Genomic DNA, 25,235 nt, shown 5'->3' with positions numbered 1-25,235 from the left:
AAAATGAATAATCTATTTTAGCAAATAATATATCTATGCGAGTTACAAAATTGGCTGAACAAAGGCATTATGAGGGCTTAACAAAAGAATCATATTTAACATAGTGAATGTTGCGTTTAAAACACAGAATTCCAAAATGTAAAAGTGGAAACGGTGACTAAGAGTGGCCTGCTTACATGTAGTCTCCAGCAACAACATGTATCTAGTCATTATTTTGACGTCTGAACCGATGCTTTAGCCCGGCATCACCGGTCGTTCCCGGAGATGTACAGAATACAGAGCAACATGGAGCAAAGCGAAGTACGCGCATTAATTGGAAGACATCAACGCAGTGAACACGTGTCGCCGGGCAGCAGCACGTGCGCATTGTTTTGGTACGTCTCTGTGACGCGAGCCTCTGGGTCCGAACGTGAACGCGGCTGGCCGGTGCGCATGCGCGCTCTTGTCAATTGTGGGAGGAGGAATAATGCGAGAAAGAGCGTACGGGAAGCGAAGCAGGTCCATGACCCAGTGATCTCTCTCGATAACACCCCGTCCTGGCCAACCAGTTGTAGACACCCGAGTGAGTCGTCAATAGCGGACCCGACATGTCGCAGACAGCAATGTCAGAGACTTACGGTAGGGAGGCGTTGCCTGGGCTCTGCTTATTATCAGGGACCAATATGGGGTGGCTGGTGATGGTGTGAGATTTCTAGCTGCTGCAAGTTTAACAGTGATTTTCTGGACGTTCATTGACATTATACAGTTGTATCCTGGAGCTCGTTGTTTTGTTATCCACACTGTCTATGTGTAACTTTAATCTCTGATCACAGTGTGTACAGTGTAAATCTGCTCCAATAGGGATGTTATAAACATTGATCGTGTACGTTACGTATGTTATGCATTGCTGTTGTAGGATTGCCAGAGAAGGGTGAGATAATGAGGAATTTGGTTTGATATGGGCTGCAGATGTTTATCTGTGGATAAATATCAGTATGTTATGACAGTGAATTTGTTTATATACAGCTCATAGAAGTACTTTAAAGCAGAGACTATTTTCAGTGGTTAAGGGGAAAGGTAGGTGAGGTTGCAGAAATTTGCAGCGCATAGATATTGATGAAGATCTTGTCTAATAAAATAATAGTAGAGCTACTTATAGTGCGTACTATAAGCAGTCTCACACTGAGGGGCATATTCAATTGTTGGCGTTGAATTTAAAAGTAACGCGCCGTGTGCACTATTACCGTTATTACAGTAATAGTTTGCGTAAATACCGTTATTACGGTACCTTTAATGTTGGATTTCATCTCGCAACTTAGGGAGCTGCGAGCTGAAATCCGTAATAACGGTAATACTTTTAATGCCGCTGGACAATCAAACAATTGAATATGCCCCTGAATGACGAGGCTGACGTTAGCTTCTTATTCGGCCAGCTTCTTATTCGTTTCTAATTCAGGCTCCAGCTTCTTATTCAGAAAAGCTTTTTTTTAAAGCTTTTTTAAAGTATTAAATCAATTTGGATCACTGATTTCACGGCAAATTAACACTACAGGGGGTTCCTTATACAAAATGCATTACTATTTTGCCTGACCCAACAAGGTTATGGGCATGAAATCAGGGGGCAAAGTGGGCAAAGTCACCATATTTTATCATTTTGAATAAGTAGCTGCAGATTTGCAAGTGTTAAATGCTGTTGGGCCAACAATTTGACAGTGGCAATCAACACAGGGTGGTCAGTTACATATAAAACATCTGTATTTTGCCTGGCCCAACGCTGTTTTGGGCATGAAATCAGTTGGCAAAGTGGGCACAGTGAGCATTTTGAATAAGTAGCTGCAGATTTGGAAGGGTTGATGTTTTTATTAAAAATTGCAACAAAAATAAATCCAATATCATTTTGTCCAAGATAAAATAGACTATATACATTATCCAAAGGGTAAAAAGGACCAAAATAAACAAACCTCCACACACCCAAATCTACTACAATCCCACCGCAGAACAACTAATACACCACTTCACAAATATAAAAAAAGACAAAAAAAAACGCAAATTAAATCAAAAACTTTTTACGAGAGAAACATGCCAACCCTTAGCACAATACTCTGCATTACCACAACCCCGCCACCAATCTAGAATACCACCCACACATCCTTTACTATCAGGTAATGAAAGCAAACTTTAAATGTATGTAAACATTACTAGAAAAAAGGGTTTCCACAAAATCTAATAGTGATAAAACAGGATAGATAGCCAAGAATGGAGAGACTGCCATGCCCCTCTCCATATCCCTTATTTTCCAAACCTTGTGCAGAATACTATCCACCACCTCACTATAGGGAAGGATTTTGCCCCTAATGGACACTAAACACCGTGCGCTCCATGTGTAAAACCTAACAACTACGCTAACTAAAAAACGAGTGCTTAAATCAAAATCCCCACACCTTTTCAGCGCTCCATACACCCACTCAGGGTAACTAACCCCAAAAGACAGGGAAAGCCTGAGGCGTGGGACACTCCCTTGTAAACCTCTATATTAAAAGGACACTGAAGCAAGAAGTGGTCCATTGTCTGTTTTTGCCTCATCCACCTCAATCTGCCATTTCCTTGTCACCTTTAAACCCTAAACCACATAGGCCGGGAGGTATCCATGCTTAACTCGAAAAAAAATTTGGGACCCCCATCCAACCATGCATTGAGAAAGGGGTGCACCTACACACGAAAGCCAGCTACCCACCGAGGGGGAGACTCCAAAAAGAGACTCCCGAGATGAAGCTTCAAGAAGTACTAAAGAACAGCACTGGGTTTACCATTCCCAGGCCACCTTCATCCTTCGGTTTGTAGGTCACACTCCTCTTGATGAAGTTCAACTTGTTCCCCCATAACAACTGAAAGAACAAGGAACTGACATTGACCCTTAATGATTCTGACAACAGACATATGTAACTGATGTACAAAAAAATTGGGATCAAGTAAGTCTTGATCAAATCAATCCGTTCTCTGTAGGGCAGCTTCCACTTCTTCCAGTTATCCACCTTAGAGGCGGCATCTGACAGTTTCAATTCCCAATTTCGCTGGGCATATTCACCCGAACCAAATAGAATGCCTAAGATTTTAACCTCTTGACCGGCCTGAGGGAGCGCATCCGGAATGACAAACTGCTGTCCTACCTCCCCTAACCAGAGAACTTGACTCTTTTCTTGGCTTATCTCTGAGCCCGAAGCCTCAGAATATTCGCAGATTAGATTTTCAATGCCACGCGCCTCGGCCATGTCTGACAAGACGACTGTGACATCATCAGCGTAGGCCGCTACCTTCAATAGAACATCCACAGCCAGCTGCACTCCTTTCACCGTTCTAAATCCACCTGATAAAAGGATCAATCGCAAATACATAGAGGAGAGGGCTCAAGGGACAACCTTGTCTGACTCCAGATGACACCGCAAAAGTAGTACCCACCCAACCATTTACAAGAGGGAAGCTCTCGGCCTGCCTATAAATGGTACGTAGCCAATCAACCAACCTCACTGGCAGACCATACCTCTCAAGAAGTGCCCACAGATATTCATGATTGACACAATCAAACGCCTTAGATTGATCCAGCGCCAGAAGGTACTTACCCCACTTCTCAGCCCTGCACCGCTCCACGGCCTCCCGAACGCCAAGGACAGCATTAAAGATGCTCGGCCGCAAGAGACCAATAGGAGGGACCTCGCTTGCACTCCCATTTGCATTTGTGGAGATCCGCGAGGCGCCCAACCCTAGTCTCTTGCAAAATCAAAAAATCAACCTCAAGCATGTTGAAAAAATCAAGGGCCAAATAACGAGCTCGATCGGAACGCACAGATGCCACATTATTGGTGGCAAACTGTATGGGTTGGGGAGCCATCATTAAAGATTATAGGCATGGGCATTACCTTCATTACCTCTCAGCATTATATTACCTAACACCTATAAGGCCTTTGACCCTATCCCCGGATCCTGTATACCATCACTTCTGGCCAAAGACTCTTCTGACCGAACCACACGGTCAATCCCAGGAGATGTCCCCCCCCCCTTCTGGATATATTTTCTCCCCCTCCCCCCCTGGTTCCATCCCACCCACCTCCCTCCTATCCTGTTCCCTATCCACTTGATTATTTCCACCTGAACTACGAACTACCTCAAACATGGTGTCAGTATCCTCAAAAACCTTAGTAGGCTCCCCACCTACTTGAATTACAAACTTGAGCGGAAATTTTACACCCACAATATTGATCTCCCCACAATTCTCACCCCCTGCTACACCACCTGTTCCAACCTCAGCACCCACCACCTTTTGAACAAAGCGTTCAGCCTGCCTAACCCCAACCTTTACCCTAGTTCTGTGCTCTTTGGGCCTCAGGACCATCTCTGCACCAGCAGTACACACAATTTCCCAACGCCATTTAACCCTTGAAAAACTGCAGCTACTTATTCAAAATGCTCAAAATGCTATCTGTGCCCACTTTGCCAACTGATTGCATGCCCAAAACAGCGTTGGGCCAGGCAAAAGACAGATGTTTTATATGTAACTGACCACCCTGTGTTGATTCCCACTATCAAATTGCTGGCCCAACGGCATTTAACCCCTGCAAATCTGCAGCTACTTATTCAAAATGCAACCTGTGCCCACTTTGCCACCTGATTGCATGCCCATAACCTTGTTGGGTCAGGCAAAATAGTAATGCATTTTGTATAAGGAACCCCCTGTAGTGTTAATTTGACGTGAAATCAGTGATCCAAATTGATTTAATACTTTAAAAAAAAGCTTTTCTGAATAAGAAGCTGGAGCCTGAATTAGAAACGAATAAAAAGCTGGCCGAATAAGAAGCTAACTTCAGCCTCGTCCCTGAATGTACATACTTATATTTCTTTCTGATTATATTAGGGAAAAGTCATATAGAAAACACTGAAAAAATAACAAGATGGTGCCTTTATGCAGTGATACTGTCTATATTTTTAATTTTATGTACTGTAGGATTCATATGTTTGCTTACTTATCAAAGATTCTTTATCAGCACATGATAGGGTTTTATTGGCTTGCAAGATAAGTATTATTTTTTAATATAAAGCAGCTACCTGAGCAAAATATTAGGAATTAATTGTTAATTATTGTTTTAGTGTGTGATAGTTCTGCAAGGTTTGAACACTCGCACTAAGGGGCCGATTCAATTCTGCCAAGAATAATGCGGCGTTAGCAGTTTTACCGTTAATACGGTCATTTCAACGGTGGATTTTTACTCGCGGCTCCCTGAGCCGCGAGATGAAATCCAGGTTAAAATTACCGTATTAACTGTAATACTGCTAACGCCGCATTATTTGCGGCAAAATTGAATTGGCCCCTAAGGGGGGGAATTCATTTCCCCCCCGAAGTACCGCCGCCCTAAAACTATTACCGTTATTACGGTAATAGTGCGCGTAATTACCGTTATAGGCAGCACAGTGGCTAAGTGGTTAGCACTTCTGCCTCACAGCGCTGAGGTCATGAGTTCAATTCCCGACCACGGCCTTATCTGTGTGGAGTTTGTATGTTCTCCCCGTGTTTGTGTGGGTTTCCTCCGGGTGCTCCGGTTTCCTCCCACACTCCAAAAATATTGTAGTAGGTTAATGGGCTGCTATCAAAATTGACCCTAGTCTCTCTCTTTCTGTATGTTAGGGAATTTAGACTGTAAGCCCCAATGGGGTAGGGACTGATCTGAAAAAGTTCTCTGTACAGCGCTGCAGAATCAGTGGTGCTATATAAATATAAATAAATGGTGATGATGATGATTACGGTTGTTCTAACGCCGGCTTTTTTCTCGCAGCAGAAAGCCGGGTTAATATTACCATAATAACAGTAATACCTATAAGACAACTTGTACAATTTGATGCACCTGACAATATGACTGTTTCAATCTGAGACTGCACTTGCCAAGATGACTTATCATCTACTCTTCGCTAAGTCGAATGCCACTCCCACTGCGCTCTTGATCCTTGACATCTATGCCAATTTCGACAGAGTTGATAACCCTTCACTCCCTTGGATTTCGTGGCAATGTCCTTTCCTGGTTTACTTCCTTCCTGCTCCCCTCCTCTCCCTGTATCAGTTGGGGTCTCCCTAGGTCAGTGTTGGCTAACCTGTGACACTCCAGATGTTGTGAAACTACAAGTCCCAGCATGCTTTGCCAATATATAGCAGCTTATTGCTGGAAGGGTATGTTCTATTTTCTTCTATTAAATTTTTCTTATTCTGGTCTGTTTGTTACACAACTATGGATCCTGTTTTTTGAATCATGTGCTATGCACAGCTTTTCAAGTTTTGTGTGTGTATATGTATATATATATATATATATATATATATATATATTGCAACAGAAAAAACAATTGGTATCCTATGGGTGACGTTTACTACCGTAAATTTGATCTATACCAAATGGAATGGAACATCAAAGAAGAATTTAAAGATCGTCTTGTAGCAGTTGGTCCATATGGAGGAGCAATAGGTTGTGACAGAGGAATGGCTTGATCTTTTACATGGTCCAAGAAAATTCATGGTCTTTTGACTATCTGGTACGCAGTTTTTATTTACCTAGGGTTGCATGTTGCACATGTGTGCTACATTTTTCACCTTTGGGTTTGCTGCCTATTTTAACACTTTGTCTCCTGGTGGAGGACTATCTCTGGGTTCTGGTGCAGTTTTTATACATTACAATACTGCACTATGTTATTTTTTGTTCTGTTTTTCTACATTGTCGTTATGTCTGATGGAGATTGAGAGGGACTACCTCTGAAGAGGAAACCTCCATATGATCTATACTTCTTGAATACATCCTTACGGTACGCAGTTATTACATTTTCCCAACACCATATTTGTGATAATACACATTGGGGCGCCCTACTTGTTTTTTCTGTTGCAGCATTTTCGTTATCCGGATTAACCATCTGGCCACAAGTATCCTGGGGCTGCCGCTCTTAACTGAGCTAAGTGTTGTTGTTTGGGACTGATCCTCTAATACTGGACTTTATATACTATCTATACCAGTTATTTATCCAAAATTGTATTTACGCTGTGGTAATTAGCGCCATCATATATATCTCTGTTTGCATGTTATATATATATATATAATTTCAGAGAGATGTACAGATATATATATATATATTCATTGGCAGAACCACTTGTTGATATCCACATTCTCTGGGTACGAGATCGACCTGGATTGTTGTTGAGATTTGAGGGCAAATTTGAGTACCACTTATTGAATCAAGTGAATTCAACTACCGATTTAGACTATTGCATGGTTTTACCAGTACAAAAAGTTCATATTTTGATGATTTTCTCTTTTGGAAAAGTGCAATTTTACTGTACTAGGGTGTAGACCTAGCAAGACAATTGTATTTTTTTGTATGATGTAGATTGCTCTCTGCTTATAATGAATGCAGAAATAAAATGTATGTGATGTAACTGCTGAGTTAAATATGAAATATTAAAAGGTGGTCTGGCTCCTCTGTTCCCATGAATGTGGAAGTAAGTGTTGACATAATGTTGTATTAGGAAGATTTAAACAGTCATATTAGGAGTGTGTGTTGACACAGACTCGGACACGCTAGTTATGCACAGAGATTTGTTATATCTATTGTGATATGTTGGTTTTTGTAAAATGATCATGTCAAGATGGGGGAAGGACGCAATTATGATTGGTTGGAGATGGTGCAGAGGACCAAAGCTCAAATTCTGAAGCTTTTAAGAACACTCATGTAAATCACCAATTGCCAAACATCTTTTCCATGAAAATCGTGGAAGTTAAACTTACATGAATTTAAACATTAAACATGTGCAGTTAGTACAAAATGTGATAATTAGGTTGTTTGTGAAAAATGCATTTCAAAGTAAAAAAAATAAGATTAAATATTTAGGCAGAATCTATAAACAACTTGCCAGTTAGCATAATCTCCATTTCTAATATTTACATCACACAATTTTATTTGCTAACAGTGCAACTTTGTTCTAAAAGCAGAGTAGCCAATCAGCAACTTGCTTTCATCTGCCTAGTACAAGTTAAATTTTAAAAGAAAGCCAAATACTATTGCCAATGGTTTTAATGCAGATTTGCATCTTTCAGCAGTGTTAATAAATAAACTCCATTCTCTCTAAAAAGCTCATAATTCCTGAATGTCACCAGAGGAGGTCATGTTCCACCAAAGGCTTCCTTACTGTAGCACATATACTGTTGCTCTAGGAAAACAGTCTTCATATATGTCATTTGTTCATTGTCACCTTAAAAACCTCTGAAACTCCCTACTTAGCCCAATATTGTCCATATCTACTTCCTGTTTTGCTGCCCAAGATCTTTCATGTTTTTTTCAGGACAAGATTGACACATTTGAGCGGAAATATAATCTCTGTAGACACTATATGCTTCATCTCATTCTATAATCCAGTAATTGAAGATGATGTCTGTCCTTCTATTCTATTATGTGCCTTGAACCTATTTGCTCACATCTTGTTCTCCCTTTCTTTGGTTTATCCTTTAACAGAAATATTTTATTTTTTTTCCTCTTTTCTTTAAGCCTAGAAGGCATTTATTAATATTTTAAAGAAAGCAACACTTGAACCTTTTTCTCCAAGCTACTGCGTTTTCTAATGTTCCACTTGCATCAAAACTACTTGAATGTTTGTTTTACACAGATATCTTTATATTAAATTATTTTGCAACATTTTGTTTCTACACACTATTCTACTCTAACGATCTTTACTAAACTAATAATCTTTTGTTATGTGTAAGGCTGGGTACACAGTACCGGTTTTTTACTCGGTTATCGTGTAAATCACACGATAAACAACCTTTGGGTCCAATATTGCTTTAGTATGTATGCTCCCACGATTATGTTTTATCATTCCAAAGCACATCGTATCGTTTGATTTTATAAACGGGATACAAATCTCTGTAAATGATGTAATGATGTTGGGCAAATTCTGAAGTGTGTATGCGCTCACAACCAGCAGTGTAGGCAGATCTCCATAGAGTTTACAGAATCACAATGTTTTCAGCCGATTGTTATGACAGATGAAGAGCATGGATCAGAAGGTAAATCTTATAAAACGTGTAAACGCATGAATCAGCATGCTGATTGGGACTTTGAGTAATATCATTAACAATATTGCATTGGGAGAAATTTTCTGTAGTGTGTACCTAGCCTAAGGGTCATTGCTCTTTTTTTCTGGCTTTATCTGTGACTTTGTATTTATTTGTCTCCTGCTATTGTAGTCTGGAACTGTAATATTTTTTTAAAACACTTTTTAACTCCTCATTGTACAGTTCTGTGTAATATGTTGGTGTAATTATTATTATTTATTATTATTATTATTATTCCAGGTTTTAAATATTATCCACATGATCTTTGAGTTAGGTAGCACCAGGAATCAACTGTGACTCCCTTTGCTACCAGCAGAGAATTCACAGCTTTGATTTTCAATTCCATATATATATATACCAATATACAGCTCAGGACGTGGCTTTGGTGATCTTATTAGTAATACTAATGATGGCTGAATTCTTTTTGATGTCTTCCTTCTACTTTTAAACATATTCAATTATAGATGAGAATGTTTTCAGAAAATGTTTGCTTCACTTTCCCCAGGGTAAAGCATTAGTAAAGTACAACAGGCTGTGGGTTCATGCCATGTTGCATGTGCTGTTCACAGGTGACTGTGAAAATAGCACATAAGGTTTGATAGACATACACACAAACTGGTGAGCGGGGTCTTAAACATTTAGAAACAGGGGTACTTATTAAGAAGAGTCCAGACACCAAGCAGAATTACTGCCATCTCAAGCACCTTTCTGTGTAACACTGAAATAGAATAATAAACACTGTTCACTGGCTGTATGTCTGTAAATAATGTTTTGAATATGCTTTAGGGTTATACCATCATCATCATCATCATCATTTATTTATATAGCGCCACTGATTCCGCAGCGCTGTACAGAGAACTCATTCACATCTGTCCCTGCCCCATTGGAGCTTACAGTCTAAATTCCCTAATATAGACACACACTCAGACAGACAGACAGACAGGTAGAGACTAGGGTCAATTTTTGACAGCAGCCAATTAACCTACTAGTATGTTTTTGGAGTGTGGGAGGAAACCGGAGCACCCGGAGGAAACCCACGCAAACACAGGGAGAACATACAAACTCCACACAGATAAGGCCATGGTCGGGAATTGAACTCATGACCCCAGTGCTGTGAGGCAGAAGTGCTACCACTTCGCCACCGTGCTGCCATACCAACTTTTTAAAAATGTATTCACTTAGTGCTAATAGTCTTGGAGATTTTTCTAGAATTGTATTTGAAAATCATATTAAATCTGTATTTTTATTTAAGTCGGTGCCGCAAAAACTCTTTATTTATAAGCTTCTTAATAATTAAGTGGATATTGATACCATAATAGTTCACAATTGTCCACAAAGACTGTGTTAAAAGCTTTGTTGTAGTTGTAATTGACAGGAAGCTAAAAGCTTTGCAGCTTGCGACCTAATGTCAATACTGAAGGGTAAATTGATCAGACAGTGGTCGTAGTAGAGAAGCATATCCCAGCAGAAAACACTAACATAAATAGTCTGTTTATTTCTCCAAAAGACCTACATGTATCATTGATTTCTGTGCTGTTGGTTACATGTCAGGTGAATAGAACACAGTTTTAGTAACAGAAAATACGTATCTAAAGACGCTTTCATAGAAGCGTATCTTAAAATGTTGAGGATGTTTTGAAGATTGCTATTTTTTTATTTTGTTTGCAACATTGTTTTGGGTTGTGCTTTTAAAAGGTCTGGTATTAAGTCTCATATCCACTGGTGTTAATTACATGTGTTTTACTAATGCTCATCACATGAGTAAACCGTTCTGGCACTAGAAATCATTGTTTCCAATGTCCTCATACCTACTTTTGGATTTGCTGACTTTCTGGGTTTTAAAAGGCATATTCTGTTTTTTGCATTTACTGAATTGGGGGACGCCTATAATTATTCCTAACACTAACAAAATGTTATTAATTAACACATGACAAACGCATTTGACATGCCATTTTACTGGCAATAAGTGCAACCTTCCTGGTGAGTTTCACCTTCTAATAATGTGCTAACCAGTGTGTTTCCTCTCATTGATTAGAGTTAGGACACTCCAAACAGTCACATTTTTAAATTGGTTAATGGCTTATGAACACTTTAATTATGTAGGAATACAATCTCAAATTGGACTAAATATGTTTTGGCTACATTAGCTATTGCTCTATCTGTGCCCCTGTTTTTGCAGTGGGTTTCTGGTATTTTTTCCTTACATTGTTTTATCCTGCACACACACTATTTACTCATTCTTTGTTTCAAATGTTGATTCTATAATTTACAATTTCAATACTTTTTAGATTTTCTGTTCAAATTCCTGGTTATTGGAAATGCTGGTACTGGAAAATCTTGTTTGCTACATCAGTTTATTGAGAAGAAATGTAAGTTATTTAAATAAAAAAGGTACATTTTTTTTGTATGCATACTGAATTTTCTTCTGCTTGTGTGTGTGTGTGTGTGTGTGTGTGTGTGTATAATATATATATATATATATATATATATATATATATATATATATATATATATATATATATATATATATATATATTAGTGTGTGTCCACTCTTGTTTTTCAATGTTCCATGTTTCCTCTTGCCTGGACAAACAGAGTTACATGTTTTATTAATGATCTACAATTTAATTTAATGTGTCTAAAATAAGCTGTTGATAACCAAAGCTAAAACATGTAACATGGTATGTTGGTCTTGTGACCTTTGACTCCACTTTCCTTTATGAATGGATTACTTGCGTAGCTGTAAACTGTAAGGAAGCATGTTGAGGATAACTTGTCCTGTTGCTATTTGCTGTCCTTAATTGAAATGTAAATACTAAGGCAAACACTGAGCTGTGCTGGAATGTCAAAACTCACCACTGCTATTAATCATTTATCTACTGTTTTCATGCTTCTTTAAGTATTTGAAAGTGTTCTTTATTTTTCAGTTAAAGATGACTCCAATCACACAATAGGGGTGGAATTTGGCTCAAAGATTATAAATGTTGGTGGTAAATATGTGAAATTACAGATCTGGGACACAGCAGGACAAGAGAGATTCAGGTATGCATGTTTGTGTTACCCCCATTTCATTTGAATCCTGTTCCTGGGTTACTTTGCAGAATGTATACCACAAATGACAGCTATTAAATATTAAGGGAATCTACACTCAAGTTTATGTTCCAGTCAGCATGGTGCTGTGAATATTTCAGTGCGCTATTAAATTTGATTTTGGTGGGGCGGCTGCTAGTCCTGTATTTTGCTCTTTTGAGTGGCCTTAAGAACTATGGTGTGAAATAGCACTAAAATTTTCACTAAAGTTTCAAAATGAGATCTGAAATTATACCAGTATGGAATCCTGGGGACCTAAATACACGAACTTGTTTAAAATGTGTGATTTCGAAATGTAACTTTAAAAACTTTAAAAATTATTGCTGTTTATATATTCAAACTGACATAAAACAAGGTTTCAACAGAGGTCACTATAATATTTAATAACCCATAAGATGGATATAATTCATGACACAGGTATAATAACTGTACACCTTGACATTGTGATAATACCTCTGAGAAGTTAAATGCGTTTCAAGCACATGGTATGTATATACCTATATCATGGAATGGGAGCATAATTACAGGAATATTTTGTTTAATGTCCTATAAATCCTTAGTAGCGCCACTAATTTGTTAAGCATATGAAGGTCATTGTTTTTCCTACAGAAAATTAAAAGGAATATGCTTTAGTTTAGGAGCTAATATAAATCCATATTATACAAGATGGTGCCACTTTACCAGACCTGCTTTTTCTAGGATATGTCCGCTTAAAAAAAACAGCAGTTTAAAAACTAAAAAAAAAATGATATACTTTAATGCTTCTAGCCCAAATTGATGACTGTGAAAATCAGGGCTTGTTGTATCCTTACCTACAGTAGAAGAAACTAGACCACAGCTGATGATGTTGGAACTATACATTTATTTAATAGTTTGCTGATTTATTAACATCCCTGAGTGCAGATTTGTACATTGAGATTGCGTACATATTTGAAAAAATATGTTCTTTCCATATAGCTATGCACAGTGTGCTAAGAAATAGAACTATAATAAGGCTTAATTGTGAAAATCTTTACCCTTCTGTCACCATCAGAGATTAATACACTGTAATGTAAAAATCTATCATAAATCATGTTTTTTGTTTTGTTTTCTTTGTGAAAACAAGCAATCTCTATTTGCATACAAATTCTAATTATGGGCCCTAATGTTCTATTCAAAAGCAACCAGGTTAAGAGCACTGTTCAATAGAGGAGTTTGTATGTTCTCTCTGTGTTTTGCGTGGGTTTCCTCCTGGTGCTCCGGTTTCCTTCCACACTCCAAAAACATACTAGTTAGTTATTTGGCTGCTATTAAATTGACCTTAGTCTCTCTTGGTGTGTGTGTGTGTGCGTGTGTGTGTGTGTATTAGGTAATTTAGACTGTAAGCTTCAATGGGGCAGGGACTGATGTGAGTGAGTTCTCTGTACAGCGCTGCAAAATTAGTGGCGCTATATAGATAGATGATGATGAATAAAGTGGGTTATTTGTTTTATATGTTCTCGTATAATAATTTTTTATATCCTGTTTGAATTATTTTATATATACTTATATATTGTAAAAATTAAATACCAGCATGTTTGCAACTTGAGTTGGACATTACTCTTGTCCCTTAAAGTATATTAAAAATTTGTTTCCCAGGTCTGTTACAAGAAGCTATTACAGAGGAGCTGCTGGTGCATTACTTGTTTATGACATCACCAGGTAAATTGTAAAATAAAGACCCTCTAACTCTCCAGAAGCAGCTGTTTGGATTTTTTTGTTTATTTTTGTTTTCTCTGAGCTCTTTGGTTCCTCCTATAATCACTAATTAAGACTGGAGAGTGTTATGATGCGGAGAGGGGTGCATGACCAGAAGGACTAGTCAGAAGGTTTTTCTTTGTTTTGTTTTTCTTTTCTTTTCTTTTCGTGCTGCTACTTTCTCATTACAGAAAAGAGGAGCCAAGGAAAAAAAAATCTGCAAAGAGCATGCTCTGTGTTAGGGGAGAAGCAAGGAAGTAAAATGTAGCAAATGTAATGCATCTTTAAGTTCTCTTAGTATTCTAACAATTTGTGACATTTTATGATTTAGAAGAAAACGGAAAGTGTTACATCTTTTTGGACTTATGAACTAAATGTTTTTTTAAAGTAAATCAAAGTCTACCCTTTAAAAGGATAGTTGACATTCTTAATATCCCCTTTAGGTTTATCAATTAGTACATATCAAATTAAGACTACATATATATACTGTAATAAGTCTGAATTTCACTGCTGTATAATGCAATGAAACCTAAATGGTAACTTTGCATAGACTAAGGCAGTGATGTGAGAAGGCTTATAATATTGAAGGCACTATTCCAGGGTTATTTGGCTAGGTCCAATTACCTGGTTTTGCTGTCAGATGAAGGTCCAAGCTCTCCTCTATACAGTCCGATTGGAATATCATTTGGTCTAGATCTAGGGTGGGTTATTTGTTTGAAATTGAAAGAAATGTTTTTGGTTTTTTGTATGTAGTCGGGAAACCTACAATGCTCTCACCAACTGGCTGACAGATGCACGAATGCTAGCAAGTCAAAACATTGTCATTATCCTCTGTGGGAACAAAAAAGACTTAGATGTTGACCGCGAAGTTACATTTTTAGAAGCCTCTCGATTTGCACAAGAAAATGGTGAGTAACATTATAAGTGTGTGTCTGGGGCTACTTTCAAAAAATGGTGTGAGGTTAGTTTTGGAAATTTGGGTTAACGGCGGTCATGAAATTTTCCTTATCAGTACGAGAGAAAAATACCATCATCATGGGAGCTTTCTGACTGCAGAGGCTGAAAATGTACAACTGATAAGACAACACTTAAGGCTTACTATCAAAAGCATTTATTTGCCTGCATTGCTCACTGGTTATAATATTGTAGGCAATTGTGTGACAAAGCATTGGTCTCCCTCCCTCTCTCCATTGGCCCATCAACCTCCAGAGAAGCAGCAAACATTGCAACCAGAGGTTTGCAAAGTGAGCTGCTGGGATTGAAATAAAAAGGTTTCTGAGCTCATAAGAAATTTTGACCCTCACTGTTGACTGTCTCTCACTGTTTTGCAAGCGGTTGCCCCCCAACCCCCTCCACAATGATACATATATAAGGTAACTTTTCTTTAGTGAATTAAGTTGAAGGAGTCTTTTGCACAAAGTACAGTTCTCAGCCCAAGTGTGAAACTCAGACCCTGAGCAGTAAAAGGAACGAGCTTTTGTAACTAAAGAAGATGTGTGTGCCATACAGGGGATAAAGAGAACAAGGTACCAGACAAGCATAGACGTGCTTGTAATCTGAATGTGATTTCCCAGTTGATTTGGATGATTCCTCCAGTGGTGAATCCAGAGATTTTAAAGAGTCACCTAGGATGTTTTATCTGAAAAATGTGGAAATTATGATTAAGAATATTTACAAATCTATGGTAATGGATCAGGAACAGGCTTCTCCTTTTCGAACACTGTAACAATAAAGGTAGGCTCCTCTGTGGCTAGTATACCATCCAGAACCACTATTCTAATTGAAGGTGGGGATCCATTCAGATAGTCTATTGATAGAAAGATGGAGAACTGTTTTAAGAAACTCCATTGTAAGAAATGGGTACAAGACCGTTTCATCAGTATCTCAAAAGGGACTTCAGTCTTGTTCAGTTCAGGGCCTGGTCAACCATGGTAGAATTGGGTAGCCTTGTGGAAAAAATCTGCATTCATTAATAAAGGCTCTTGCAATTTATTTTATCCCTGCAGGTCAAGAAGCCACAGGCTTCTCTTCCAGACTCTTGCTTGTCAGAAAGTCAATAGGGCTTTTCGCGCGGTTCTGTATTTAAAGAGCTTCAACAAGTTAGTTTGTACCAGACATTGCCACATGGAATCTCTGAATTCTATCCTAAAGGCCATTGGCAAAGGAGATTTTCACACATCCATAGACCTTCAAGATGCCTATTTTCATAACCCTGTTCATCAACGTAAATTCCTCAGGTTCTGGGTGCTTTGCAAACGCATTCAGTTCACCTGCTTGCCCTTTGAGCTGGTGATAGCTTTAAGAACTTTTACTAAGGTGCTAGTTGCTCTCATGGCAGAATTGAGACAATATATGACCTTATCTGGGTGACATTATTGCAGTGAGCCTTTCAGAATGTATTGTCAATTATAAGACCTCTCAGATGATAATTTTTCCGCAACAGGATTGAGAACAAAGCAAAAAGTCATCTCATTCCATTACAAATAAAGTTTCTGGGGGTTCACATAAGCACCATACAGAAAAAAGTTTCTTTGACACGAGGACATTCAAGATCCAGTCCCTGCCACATCAGCTACAGACTCAGCATCCGGGATCAATAAAAAAGCAGCAAAATGTGTTAGTAGATTATCTCAGCTGAGAGCAAATTTACCCAGGAGAATGGTCCCTTCATCAGGAGTTGCTTCAGCTGTTAAGATGATGATTCTGGCTTTGTCAGGTGGACATCGTGACAAAAACCAGAAATGCAACAGTTCCCATGTTCTTTGTGTGACACAGGGCTCCAGAGGCAGGATATAGATGATCTGACTGTTCCATTGATGTTTTACCTGGGATATGTCTTTCCTCCATTTCCACTCATTGCTTGCTTGCTGAAAAAAGATTGGAAAGAAAGGGCAAAAGTGATGAGAATTCTTCAATTTTGGCCTCTCTGGCAGTGGTTTTCTGTAGCTTTTTGGCCAGTTATACTGAACTCTTCATCCAAATCCAGAGACTTGCTTGGGTGGCAAGGAGATTGAGCGGAAGGTGCTCAGAAAAAAGGGAGTCTCAAACAGGTAATCAACACATTGTTGCAGGCAAGAAAGAAGAATTCTTCAAATTTCTATTGCAAGGTTTGGAAAAGATTTATAACCTGGTGTGACTCTTAAATTCAGTACAGCAGCAGCAACTATTCCACAGATGTTTGACTTCCTGCAGAATGGTTTCAGGAAAGGACTTGCCTTATCTACACTCAAGGTGCATGTATCTTGATACCAAGTTAGACTCTTTATACCAATCCAAGAAGTTCATTGAGATGGATAACACTGAATGTAGTTTTAACTAGTACCTCTCTTCTCCCCCATCCACCTCTGTGTCTCCGTCATCTACCGTCCCCCAGGCCCCTTCTCCCTTTTCCTTGACAACTTCGCTGCCTGGCTCCCCCACTACCTTTCCTCTGACCTTCCCTCCATCATACTTGGCGACTTTAAAATCCCTATTGACAACTGTTCTGACCCCGCCACCATTAAACTTCTCGCCCTTTCCTCGTCCCTAGGCCTTACTCAGTGGACATCTTCCCCCACCCACTGTCTTGGTCACTCCCTTGACCTTGTCTTCTCTCATCTCTGTAATCTCTCTGACTTCTCCAACTCTCCCTTCCCACTATCTGACCACCACCTCCTCTCCTTCACTCTGTCCTCCTCCCCTGCTCCTGCCTTGCCCAAAGCCACCCTCACTAGACTTAACCTGGATGCTATTGACCCCACCTCCTTCTCCTCCTCTCTCGAAACTCTCCTTTCACCCCTTCCCTCCCTGGCCTGTCCCGACCAGGCCTCCTCTCTCTACAATCACTCCCTCACCACTGCCCTGGACGCTGTTGCCCAGGCCTCTTCTATCCGCCGACGCCGCATTATTCCCCAACCCTGGCACTCAAAACTCATCCGCTTCCTCCAAAGATGCTCTCGCGCTGCTGAACGCCTCTGGAGGAAATCTCGCTCCCTGGCTGACTTCCTCCACTTTAAATTCATACTCTCTTCTTTCTCCTCTGCCCTCTCCCTCGCTAAACAATCCTTCTTTAAGTCCCTCATTTCTTCTCAGTCCTCCAATCCCCGCCGACTCTTTGCCACCTTCAGCTCCCTCCTCTTCCCCCCCCCCTCTCCCTCCTTCCCGCCTTCCCTCTCCGCTTCTGACTTCGCCACTTTCTTCTCTTCCAAAATTGAGGCCATCAGACGGAACATCTCCTCCTCCCCTTCTCCCGCCACCCTCATCACTTCACCTCTCCCCATCAACCAACTCTGGTGCTCCTTCAGCCCTACAACCGGTGAAGAAGTTCGCTCCCTTATTCTTTCCTCTCCACCCTCTACCTGCCCTCTCGATCTTATTCCCTCCCACCTCCTTCGCTCTCTCTCCAACGGCCTGCTCTTACCTAGCACACCTTTTCAACCTATCGCTCTCCTCTGGTGTAGTACCCTCCTCTTTTAAATACGCTCTTTTCTCTTTCATCCATCTGGGGGACACTTCTTAACCATGTGGTTGAGTCGGGGGGAGGAGTCTGGCACCCAAAGAGTTAACTTTTTTCAGCTGACAGCATATCACCCCTGCCAATTCCTACATACCTCAGTTTGAATTGGGTGCCCTTGGAAGAAGGTTGCACCTGAAGAGCTCCAAGAGAGACAGTGAACAGGGTTCATTGGTTATAGTTTTTTTTTTTCCTTTTCTTTTGCAGTTTTTTTCTTTTGACAGTGGCGAGAGGCTCCGTGTAAACAGAGCTGACTCGTGGGAGAAGCGCCTGTCGGGGGGGGGGCGGCCCCGCTGACAGAGAGGTAAGAAGCGCTTCTCACAGCGGGAAGCAGTCGGCAAGAGACTCTCCCCGCTGATGCAGAACGGGCGCTGCCATTAGGCAGAAAGCGCCTTTACTGCTGAGGTTCCCCGGAAGCCAGCTGGAGTATACCAAGTTCCTCCTCCCATGGGGATGGCAGTGAATTCTTGAGGATGGCGCGCTTTGAATAGCGCTAGCGGGGAACACATTCTAACAGGTTTTCCCCTAATATATAAGAGAGGGCAAAACTCTGTTAAAGTAAACAACACAGAAGAAGAGCCAGTGGAAGGGGAATGTGTTTAAGGAACACCGCTTCCCCCCAAGACCCCCCCCCCCCCCCCCGCTCAGTGAGCACGTGGAAGATCCCTTTTGGCGCCAAAGTTCAAAAGGAGGACAGATGCAACAGTCATTTGGAGAGAAGTGCACTGTTGACACATATCTTCCACGCTAAGTATCACTTTGTTTCTTCTGTGTATGCATGTGTATTATAAGACTATGAGGTGTTGAGAGAACTGTGTTTAATGAAAACTATAAAGTTCTCCAAACCTGTCTTATTTAATCAGAAATACTATGATATGTTAAATAACCTAGTCTGTATTTTCTGATAAAGGTTGTGGAAGTGTTTGGGTGTGCCAAACATATTGTCTGTTCCAAATGTAATGCTAAATGGGCCCAGGTGTTCTGTGCTAATTGCAGTCATTACTGAAAAACCTGCTGCAGCCTTTCAGCTTGACTAATTATACCTTATACTGTCTATATAGAGGAAAAGGAACAGAAATACTATCTTTTGACTGGTTCATAGATAAATATGTACCTGTATTTTGCGGTGTGGTAGCAAAATGTGAGAAAGATAAAGCAACAGGATTTCACCTAAGTAGAAGGGGGAAATCGCTGTTAGCAGAGACACAGAAGGAGATTCCAGTGGTAGGGGAATGTGTTGAGAAGCACCTCTTCCCCTCCCCCGCTGAGTGAGCAGGTGGAAGATCCCTTTTTGGTACCAAGCTTCAAAAAGAGGACAGTTGCAGCAGTCATTTGAAGAGAAGTGCACTGTTGACACATATCTTCCCCGCTGAGTATCACTTTTATTTCTTCTGTGTGTATGTGTGTGCATGTGTAGACATGTATATTATAAGACAATGATGTGTTGAGAGAACTGTTGTTTATGAGAAAACTATAAAGTTCTCCAAGCCTGTCTTATTTAAATCAGAAATACTATGATATGTTAATATAACCTAATCTGTATTTTCGGATAAATTGGAGAAGTGTTTGTGAATTTTGAAACGTGATTTAGTTTTTCTTATCTTGTGATGGCAGATAAAAGCAAAACACGTACCAAACATAATTTCTGTTCAAAATGTAATGTTAACTAACAAGTGAACGGCAGGATCAGGGGGGGCTCTGTGCAGCCTGCACTGTGGCTCCTGTGAAACAGCCTATAGACACCTCCACCATAACGATAGATCCTCCTGAGTGGGCGGCTGCCTTAACACAGGGAGTTAATACCCTTGTAAATCTGTTATCTAAACCAGTTGAGATCCCAGCTACATCTGTGGTTTCTCAGGGTATAACAGTAGGAATGACAGATGAGTCATTTTCCCCAGGGGGTCGGTGTATTTCCCTCCCCAGCCCTCCCGGGGGTTTCCCAGATGGGAGAGGTGGGTTGGTCAGCGGTGGCTAAAAGCCTGGACCGGCTTACCCATCTACTGGAGAACCCCAGACACAAGCGTAGTGTTAAAAGACGTAGACAAACAGCTAAAGCGCTGTGGTCAGTGTCAGACTCTGAGAGTTCCTCAGAGGAGGAGGGGGAATTGTTGGACGATTCAGATGTGTCCATTATAGAGTCAGAAGCAAACTCTAGGCACCAGGGTATGGACGACCTGGTAAGAGCACTTTGTCAGACCCTGGGGTTTGCTGAAGTAGAGGAGACGAAGTCCTTGGACCGCTCCCTCTTTAAGAAGGCTTCTAAGCAGGTGGTCAGGTTCCCTCCCTCAGTTGAGTTGAGGGATATTGTAGAGGCCTCTTGGAAATATCCAGATAAAAGGTTCTCTATGCCAAGGAAGTTTGGCGTATTGTATCCCCTTCAGGAGGAGGATATGACCCGTTGGGAACAGGTGGCAAAGGTAGATACACCTGTGGCGAGATTGGTTCGTCAGACTACACTACCTGTACCCGGGTCAGCGACCTTACAGGATGCGACTGACAATAAATTAGAATCCCTGCTGAAGTCTATCTTCTCGGCCGCCGGTATTAGCCTCAGGCCAGCATTGTCCTCTACCTGGGTAGCTAGGGCCATGGAAGTCTGGGCAGGGCAGTTAAAGTCTGCCTTGCAGGATTCAGATTTACTGCCTCTGGCCATGCAGCTAAGGGAGGCAGCAGGCTATGTATATGAAGCGGCCCATAATTCGCCCTCCATAGCTTCGTCTATTTCAGCTACAGCTGTAGTAGCTAGAAGGGCGTTATGGTTAAGGGCTTGGAATGCGGATTCAGAGTCTAAACGATCAATAGAATCCATCCCGCATACGGGTGGGATGTTATTTGGTCCAGAATTAGACTCTTGGATTTCACAGGCTTCAGGGGGCAAGAAGACGTCCTTGCCTGTAAATACTCCAAGTCCTAGGGCTAGGCCTAGGTTTAGTTCTTTCAGACAGCCTCCGTACGGGGCGGGTCTGGCAGAGGCCAGACTACCAGTCCAGGGGCTGTGGAATCCAGGAGACAATCCCGTAGGGGAAGGTCATCCTTTGCCCCTGTGGCGCGGAGAGCTTCTTCCGCCAAGCTGCCGGATAGACCAGCAGCATGACTGCCACCCACCTCTGGTTCCAGAGGGTGGGGTGGGAGGACGGCTGCTTGAGTTTGCCCGGCAGCAGACAGGGTCCTCGGCAGACAAGTAGGTCCAGAATATCGTGATAGAATTCATGGGACCAGCTCACCTCAGGTTTTGAAAAAAATTAACTCGCTGGCTTCTGTCAAATCAGAAAGAGCTCAGGGCTGTCGATTTGCTTCGTTCAGACGAAGCTATACAGGCTTAGAATTTCCAGTAAGGGAAAAGGTTTTAGTCACACCCATTCAGGGTGCTAAGGCTAGACGAGTTGTTCAGTCTATGACCAAACTTCTAGAGTCTGAAAGGGTCACAGAGAATCCCTTGTCTAAGAATGAATTTCTTGAGACTAGTGAGGGACTTGGTACGCAGCAGAAGGTTGACTTCACATGACAAGTTGAGGTCCTAGATGGAGTGGACAGGCAGGATCCTGTCAGACAAGAGGCTGTCAGTAGCCAGGTCTTTAAAGTTGCTGGGAAAGATGGTGACATCTTTCGCGACCTTACCCTGGGCAGGGTTCCACCCCAGAGGAGCATTCCCGTGTTCGAGGTACCAGTGGAGGAGGTAGGTCCTCAGCTGGTGGTTGCTGGACAAGAACCGAACAAAAGACAGGGAAGTCCCAGAGTTCTGTGCAAGAACAAGGGATCCACTGGTAAGGGACATCCTAGCAAGGCTTTGGGGCTGCAGGTAAAACCTGCCCTACAGGGTCCCGTAGAGAGAGGACCCTCAGACTCCTGGAACAAAGACAAATACATTTTTACACGTAGTGAGGGCATTACGTATATATGTTAAGAGATCTGCAAAGATACGTAAGACAGAGTCTCTATTTGTGTTGTTTGACTTTTCCAAACGGGGATGGCCAGCATCTAAGCAAACTATTGCCAGATGGCTTACCCTGACTATCAGGGAGGCTTATGTCCGTATTAATCTCCCTGTGCCGAAACGTATTGTTGTACATTCTACACAGTTGGTTGGGGCGTCTTGGGCGGCTTGTAATGGAGCCACGGCGGACCAGCTGTGCAGAGGAGCCACCTGGTCCTCGGTCCATACCTTTACGAAATTCTACCAATTTAATATATTTGCGTCTGGGGACGCCTCCTTTAGCCGTAGTGTTCTGCGTGCAAGGAGATCAGAGCGGTCCCACCCTTCAGAGGGATTGCTTTTGTAAGTCCCCATGGTTAAGGAGTATCCCCCAGATGGATGAAAGAGAAAACGGGATTTATACTTACGATAAATCTTTTTCTCTGAGTCCATCTGGGGGACACTCCGATCCCCCCCGTCTTTTCGTTGTTTTGTCTCCACTCCCCCCTCTGTTGAGTGGTGTGTCTTGGTTGATTGGCCTATCTTCCTAATGGCTTTTGTAATCAAACTGAGGTATGTGGGAATTGGCGGGGGTGATATGCTGTCAGCTGAAAAAAGTTAACTCTTTGGGTGCCAGACTCCTCCCCCCGACTCAACCCCATGGTTAAGGAGTGTCCCCCAGATGGACGCAGAGAAAAAGATTTATCGTAAGTATAAATCCCGTTATCTCTCCTATCCTCAAAAAACCCAATCTTGACCCCACCTCTCTTGCTAATTATCGCCCTATCTCTCTTCTCCCCTATGCCTCCAAATTACTTGAGTGGATTGTCTGCAGCTGCCTAACCAGGCACCTCGTGGACAATTCCCTCCTTTACCCTCTCCAATCTGGCTACCGCCCCCTCCATTCTACCGAAACTGCCCTGGCCAAGGTTACTAATGATCTCCTATCGGCCAAATCCAAGGGTCACTTCTCCGTACTCATCCTCCTTGACCTCTCTGCAGCCTTTGACACCGTGGACCACCCCCTCCTGCTGCAAACTCTTCTCTCTCTCTCTGCCTATCTGGTTCTGTCCATGACTGGTTCGCCTCATACCTCGCTAATCGCTCCTTCTCTGTATCCACGTCTGGTTCTTCCTCCTCCCACTACCCTCTCCCCGTAGGAGTCCCGCAGGGCTCTGTTCTTGGCCCTCTACTCTTTTCGTTCTACACTTCCTCCCTTGGTGCTCTCATCTCCTCCTTCGGTCTTCAGTATCACCTTTATGCTAACAACATTCAACTCTACATCTCCTCTCCTGATCTTTCCTCCACCCTCCTCGCTCGGGTATCCGACTGCCTCTCCGCCATCTCCTGGATGTCTGAGCACTTTCTCAAAATCAATATCTCTAAAACTGAACTCATTGTCTTTCCTCCGCCCAGACACCCATCCCACGATGACCTCTCTATTGTCGTCAACACCACCATCTCCTCTGTCACCCAACTTCGCTGCCTGGGTGTCACCCTCGACTCCTCTCTCTTTTGCCCCCCACATTTATTCCCTTGCCCAAGCCTGTCAAGGCGGCCGCAAGACTCATCTTCCTCTCACGCCGCTCCTCCTCTGCCTCCTCTCTCTGCCTTGCCTTACACTGGCTTCCCTTCCCCTACAGAATCCTTTTCAAACTCCTCACCACCACTTACAAGGCTCTCTCCAACTCTACTGCCCCTTATATCTCTAACCTCCTCTCCATTCACACTCCTGCCCGCTCCCTGCGCTCGGCCATCGACCGCCGCCTCTCCTCCACCCTTATCACCTCTTCCCACTCCGGAATCCAAGACTTTTCCCGTGCAGCCCCTCTTCTCTGGAACGAACTCCCTCGTTCCATCCGTCTCTCTCCTACTCTGTGCTCCTTCAAACGTGCACTCAAAACTCACCTCTTCCTCAAAGCCTACCAACCATCTACTTAACCCCCATCCTCCTCCCTTTGCTCGTCCTCCTTTCTCTCCTCTTGCCTCAACTGGCTCCTCTTGTGCCTGGTCTGTTTACCCTCCCTTAGGATGTAAGCTTGTATGAGCAGGGCCCCCTCCCCTCCTGTCTCCATACCTGTTTTTCCGCTCTGTTTTTACTGCATATGACTAGCCGGAGTTTCTGAAGTATTGGTACTTTTCGTTCATTGTTCTGTATGGTTTCATCCTGTATAGTCAACTGTTAGTACTGTGTGCGGCGCTGCGGATACCTTGTGGCGCCTAACAAATAAATGATAATAATAATAACTAGTAGCAATTGCAACTGTTAGCGGAGTTGGAGAATTGCAGGTACTGTGGTACAAGGAGCTATTTAACAATATATGGGCAGTTAATGTGATTAGAGCCAAACCAGAATTTGTACCCAAGGTAGTGTCTAAATTTAACATTATCAGGAGGTTGTAATGCCATTTTTGTGTCCACACCCCAAAGATGAAGGAAGTAAATTACATTCCATGGACTTGGGTACTTCAATTTCTGTTTCTGTCCAGAACACAAGGAATCGGAAATACAGAACAACTCTTTGTGGTTCCGACTGGGCCTTCTAAAGGGTATGGCCTTTCAAAACAAGACATTTAAAGATGGATCAGAGGAGTTATTCTACATGCATACAGTGCTGAGTAATCAGCATAAGGTGCCAAAGATCCTGAGTGCCGACTCAATAAGAGTTGTAGCAACATCGTGGGCAAAGAAGGCTCAGGCTTCTGCAGTAGAGCTTTGGAGAGCAGGTGGACGGACATCTATTCAAACCTTTGCTAATCATTATCATCTGGGTATCTTTATAGCCTGATTCGTAGTTTGGGAAACATGTTCTCCACTCGGCAACTAAACAAATTCTGGATTTTGCAGCATTTGTGGATGGTTTTGTTTTTTGGATGGCCCTCCCTTTTATATTGCTTTGGTCCATTCTATT

At 41.9% G+C, this 25,235-nt stretch overlaps 1 protein-coding gene across 3 annotated transcripts in view; it reads left to right on the top strand.

The window, feature by feature from the left end:
- Nucleotides 1–430: 430 nt before the first annotated feature.
- RAB4A (RAB4A, member RAS oncogene family) overlaps nt 431–25,235 on the top strand; it is a 57,628-nt gene continuing 32,823 nt past the window's right edge. For all 3 annotated transcript variants that reach the window (XM_075203312.1, XM_075203313.1, XM_075203314.1), the window contains exons 1-5: nt 431–618; nt 11,399–11,479; nt 12,038–12,152; nt 13,818–13,880; nt 14,670–14,824. In XM_075203312.1, the coding sequence (XP_075059413.1) occupies nt 588–618; nt 11,399–11,479; nt 12,038–12,152; nt 13,818–13,880; nt 14,670–14,824 (445 nt within the window). In that variant the 5' untranslated portion in view covers nt 431–587. The remainder of the gene's footprint in view (nt 619–11,398; nt 11,480–12,037; nt 12,153–13,817; nt 13,881–14,669; nt 14,825–25,235) is intronic.

Source organism: Mixophyes fleayi, chromosome 3 (genome assembly GCF_038048845.1).
Source record: "Mixophyes fleayi isolate aMixFle1 chromosome 3, aMixFle1.hap1, whole genome shotgun sequence".
NCBI lineage: Eukaryota > Metazoa > Chordata > Amphibia > Anura > Limnodynastidae > Mixophyes > Mixophyes fleayi.
Note: the sequence above shows the minus strand (reverse complement) of the source record. Positions and strands in the feature narration are given on the sequence as shown.